This window comes from Mastomys coucha, unplaced genomic scaffold (assembly GCF_008632895.1).
Source record: "Mastomys coucha isolate ucsf_1 unplaced genomic scaffold, UCSF_Mcou_1 pScaffold21, whole genome shotgun sequence".
NCBI classification, from domain to species: domain Eukaryota; kingdom Metazoa; phylum Chordata; class Mammalia; order Rodentia; family Muridae; genus Mastomys; species Mastomys coucha.
Genome location: NW_022196904.1, coordinates 74568961 through 74574383, shown reverse-complemented (window position 1 = coordinate 74574383; position 5423 = coordinate 74568961). Strand labels below are relative to the sequence as shown.

General features: G+C 49.6%; 1 protein-coding gene across 3 annotated transcripts in view; it reads left to right on the top strand.

Annotated features, from left to right (window-relative positions):
- Window positions 1–5423, top strand: part of Fah (fumarylacetoacetate hydrolase) — a 23528-nt gene that overhangs the window by 10340 nt on the left and 7765 nt on the right. For all 3 annotated transcript variants that reach the window (XM_031387235.1, XM_031387236.1, XM_031387234.1), the window contains 4 exons: window positions 530–629; window positions 1235–1365; window positions 2942–3017; window positions 4836–4882. In XM_031387235.1, coding sequence (XP_031243095.1) covers window positions 530–629; window positions 1235–1365; window positions 2942–3017; window positions 4836–4882 — 354 coding nt within the window. The remainder of the gene's footprint in view (window positions 1–529; window positions 630–1234; window positions 1366–2941; window positions 3018–4835; window positions 4883–5423) is intronic.

Sequence of the window (5423 nt, the reverse complement as noted above, 5' to 3'; positions counted from 1 at the left end):
GATAGATTTTAAACCCTATCTCAAGGACAAATAAAACAGTGACCCTAACCATAAATGCAGATGATTCTGTGCTGCTCAAGAAACTCCCTCGCCCCCACATTTAGTTTTCCTTAGGCACGATTGCTGGATGTTTTCTTGGTCCATGGCTATCGGACAGTTGCCATTCCTTTGGGGACAGGTTGAGCTGTGAAGACAACCTGTCAGTTCTCCTGTCATGAGCACACCTGATGTTTTCATTCTTTACAAGTGTCATATGCTGTCAGATGTTAGGGTATGGAGTATGGGATACAGAGGAAGGAGCAAAAAGGCCTGGGGTGCCCTAACGGGCAGGAAGAAACTGTCATGGAGCCAGGGGAAAAGGGCACACATGAGTACAGTTCCCATCTTAGAGATCCAGTGAATTAATGCCGGGTCCTCAGGCAGCTCTAGTCCCTGGTTGAACTTTGAAAATATTTTTCCTTTGCTCTGTAAGCCACACTGACCCAGAGTGACAGGTCATCTAGATTCTAACCAACTTTCTCCACGGCAGGCTTTCTTTGTAGGCCCTGGGAACAGACATGGAGAGCCAATCCCCATTTCCAAAGCCCACGAACACATTTTCGGGATGGTCCTCATGAACGACTGGAGTGGTAATGCCTGCTGGCCCAGCTTCCTCTGAAGTTCTGTTCTGAGGGGCACATATAGGTGTTGGGTATGGGTTAGGAGGCCTAAGTACTGCAGGGGTGGTACCATACAGACTTCTGACTCTGTGGGTGTGGGCCAGACACGGCTTCCCTGAGTAACTTTCTCATACGTGGAAGGATGGAGCTGACAGAACCTAAAGCTTTATCAAGCCCTATGCACTCCACTCACTGTTGCCCGCACCATCAGCTGCTGATGAAGAGCTAAATATGGAGGGATTTTAGCCAGTGACTGAGTTGAGACTTACTATTTATCAGCCCAGTATCTGAGTCCAGCTCTGTGCTCTGATACCATGTGTAAGAGGAAGTGGGTTCAGAAATCTCAAGAGAGGGACCTCCCCGATTCAGGATTGTTCTGTCTTCTTTCATTGTTCCCTAGCACAGGGCCTCCAAGGACCTCTGTCTTCATACTGAATACCCTTCTTTTTGTTCCCTGGGAGATCTGGTTGGCCAGAGCCCAGTAGAGAGGTCCATGTAGGTCAAGGTCAGGAAGCAGCTTGGAGTGAGTCTGTAAGCCACTGTGAGTTCTGAGCTTGCTGTCTTCCCATACATAGCACGAGACATCCAGCAATGGGAGTACGTCCCCCTTGGGCCATTTCTGGGGAAAAGCTTTGGGACCACCATCTCCCCGTGGGTGGTGCCTATGGATGCCCTCATGCCCTTTGTGATGCCAAACCCGAAGCAGGTAAGCACCTTTCTGCTGACAACCGGGCTCTAAGTTCCTGCCTCTGCCTTTTCCTGTTGCCCTCTGATACTGAGACACGGTGGTGCTTGGAGGATCCTGGTGCAGTGCCCAGACAGCCATGGCTCCAGGGCTTTTCTCCATCCAACATAGTTCATAGAGGAAAACATAATTTTGTAGTTTTCAGAGTTTAGGGAAACTACCTGCCAAAACTGCCCCATTGCGCTAATTTGGTTTGTGCAATGGCTCCCTCTAGAGTCTAATTTGCAGAATGCATTTTGGAATAGAGGCTATAAAGAAAAAATGTGTGTGTGTCCAACAGGGTTCCCAGCACAATATCCCACCCCTTCACTACAATCAATCACTTTTCCCTTATGGCCAATGCCTTGAAGGCCCTAAGTTCTCTCAAACATGGCTCTGGCAAATGGCCTATCTGCTCCTCCCGTATCTCTGGGCCTAACTCTTCTCCAGAGGGCTCTGCTCTGCTCCTGGCTCCCTACCTTCCTTCCCCACACTCTCCCTGGTGTTGTCTCACCAGCCTGTGTACCACTGCACTTTCTCCCCAGCTCATCCGTGCCATTTTATGCTTGAACACTCTAGGGACTTTCCCCAGCAAGTTGGTCCTTCATAAAAGTACCCGAAAGGTTCTCATTCTATCTCCTTGGATCTTCCCCGGCTGTTCCTACCACAGCACCTACCTCTCCCCTCTGGTGGTCTCCCTCCCCTTTGACTCTCTCCCCCCCACTGTCCTTCTCATCTTCTGCCCACCCAGGACCTGTTGGGCCTCTGCTTTAATGGCCCACATCCTCCTTCACCGTCCTTCCCCCCGGCCTGTCTTTACAGAGAGGTGTGAACGCCAACTGCCTCCATCCTTCCCAAGGACTGCTTATGTACAGCTGTCACTACTCCTGTCCCTTCCCAACTACTCAGCAGGGTTTTCCCCTAAAGCAGTTTCTATTTTAACGTTTCATGCACTGAGAAGGAGCTGTATTCCCCATGAGCATCGCTGATCACACGGTTACCATTAAAAAACACAGCTGTTCAGACTACCCAGAGTGGTCTTATGTCCTGCTAAATGAATTTTGGGTTGTATTTTGGGACAACACTGTTTGTCCAATGTGCAGCACTCTGCCTAGACATCAGCTGCCTTCCCAGCTGTTCCAGCACCAAAGATGGCTGCCAGCTTCACTGTTCCCAAGCACTCTACCTTCCAGGGCATCTACTTTGCCCTCACTATTGTCCTAGCCTTTCTTTACAGGTTCTGTGGTCCATCTCTGACCCCTCATCATCACCCTCCCAAGTCTATCCTCCCCCAGCTTCCTGAAGCATTGTTATTTCCTGTGACCTCTAACCTACTTCTGCACACAAACACACACACACACACACCTCAGCTTATTTTCTCAAGTGTGGCACATGTGACCTCATGACTCTTACTGTCCAACCAAGGACAACGTGCAGGGACTGGGTCCCTGGGGAAGAAACACTGCTGCCATATGGCACACTCTGTTTTGGAGAGCAGAGGCTGCTGGGAACTCAGCCCTCCTGACAGCCATAGCTTTGATGTGCTCTTGCCTTCTAGGACCCCAAGCCCTTGCCATATCTCTGCCACAGCCAGCCCTACACATTTGATATCAACCTGTCTGTTGCTTTGAAAGGTATGTAATGGGGTGAGTGGTATTGCCTAGGCTCGGCAGGCAGGTATGGCAAGGCTCCATTGCCCCAATGGATCCTGAGCTTTGCTGGGTGGGACTAGAGGCGCCTGTTCCAGTCTGGAGGCTGTGTGGAGCTCTTGTAAAGAAAGAAGAGTGTGAGGGCCATCCTCCAGTTGGGATGCATTGTCCTACACTGGAGGCCTTGTCTTCCACCCTGTGTTTGACTCTGCAGCCTTCTAGCCATCGTCTACCTAACCTTTTCACATCTGTCACTGCCACCTACCTTACACTGCAACCCAGGTGTGTGGTACATTTCATCAAATACCTGTTTAAAAGCCTGATCTCACAGGCTCATGAGACTGAGAAGTGGGAATTGGTCATGGCAGCCCAGGAAGCCATGTTGATGGCCTACCTCCACTGAGCCTGTCTGCAACTAAGCTGTGGTGTGAGGGGCTGTCTCTACAGGCCAAGCTCTGATGTGAGGGACCTACTATGCAGGCTTTGGTAGATGTCTGTTATCTCAGCTCTACTGTTGTCCAGCTTCAGAGCTTGGGCAAGTACCGAACAATGCCCTAGTTTGTCATCTGTGAAACAGGGGAACTATAGCATTGATTTTATAGGCGATGGTGCTGACTAAGGAAATTGGTCCTGAATAGAACCTGTAACTAGGAAGGGGCAGGTGTCATGTTCATGTTCAGGATGGAAGAGCAGTTGCCTGGGGGACACATTTAGAGACATTAAGTTCCCCAAGGCTAAACTCTAGCTAGCCCCTTATTCTCTCAAGTTCTCTCCTTTTACCTGCGATCCTTATAGCCAGTTCCTGGCTTCCAGGAGTGGAAGGGGACTCAGTTTCTTAAGGATCAAGTAGCAGGACGCTCCACCTAGGAAAGATCTAAGAGCCACTCTGTACCTGCCCCATCCTTTCAGGCTTCTGGTCAGGAAACTAAGGCTCAGAGAGGAAAGATTACCCCAAGCCACTGAGATAGCTAGGGCCAGGGTGGAACTAAGTGCCAGGGCTATACATTCCAGGGTAGTTCTTTCACTCACAGACGTATCCTTGGTGCCTTCTCACCTTGCTCTTGTTCTGAACATTTCCCTCTGTGTCAGTGGAGGGCGCTGATGGGGAGGGACAGGATGGGAGTGGAAACACATCACATCCTGTGTGGTACAGCACTGAAGTGACAGTTTTGAGGTTCCAAGCTGACACCAGAATGACAGGGTTGGAAAGCATCCCCTGGCCTCCCATGTGACTGCTGAGCATACCTCCTGTTATAGAGGGGCAGCAAGCACAAAGGGAAGAGCTGGGTTTGGAGGGTGGAAGCACTTTCTAGTAGCTCATACTGTTTCAGAACATGGCAGCATTCATTGAGCTCTTGCGTGGAGAAAGGACTGCTGGCATCAATGGTGAACTACTACACTGTCATTACAGACGTGTAGCAGGTAGACCAGCTATCTCAAAGGTAGCAGGCTGTGCTTGATTAAGGTCACATGTAGGTTTCAGCCTATATTGTCTTCGGTGGCCTGGTGGATATCAGGAGCATTGTTGTAGAAAGTACTTTGAAGCCATGTCTAGATTCAGAGGCTCACACGCCTCTGTCAGCTAGTGATGCTTGCTATGGTTGTGGGAGAAGGAGCTGATAGCATGGGTGCATATCTTTGCCATTCCTCAACTAGATGGCTTCAGTGGGCATATCCCAACTCTGACACCCTCTAAGCTTACAGTTCCAGACTACACCAAATCCTACCAGAGAGCTGGAAGCAGTTTTCTTCCTGGTCAGCGGGACTAAATCTTCCTAAGTGTTACTTCTCAATTTCTGACAGGAGAAGGAATGAGCCAGGCGGCTACCATCTGCAAGTCCAACTTTAAGGTGAGTTCGGAGGCCATCAGACTGCTTTGTGGAAGGGAAGAACGTGACAGGAACAGGAGATATTCTGTTCCCCTGGGAGTGGAATGACAGGTCTGCCTGGAAACCTACATCACAGAGTCCCCTCAAAATGGAAGCTGCTGCAAGAGGTGGCCAAAGTTTTCTAGGTGCATTTCCCATTCTATAAAGGCCAAGCCTCTGGATCCCACGTCCTGATAGTCTAGGTTGAGAAAAGTGCTGTCTGTATGCACATGGGGGGCCCTGAAGTTGACGGGGTGTTTTCCTTAGCCACTCTCTGCCTTATTTTTGAAACAAGGTCTCTCATTGAATCTGGAGATCACTGATTGACTAGGGTGTCTGTCCAGCAAGCCTCAGCAATCCTCCTGTCTCCACCTCCTTCGTGCTGAGATTACAGGCACACACTGCACTCAGATTTTTATGTAGGCCATAGGATTCAGTAAAACATGGACCCTTGTGCAGCAAGCTTTACTAACAGCGACATCATGGCAGCCTACTTTTTTTTTTTTTTTTTTTTTTTTTTTTT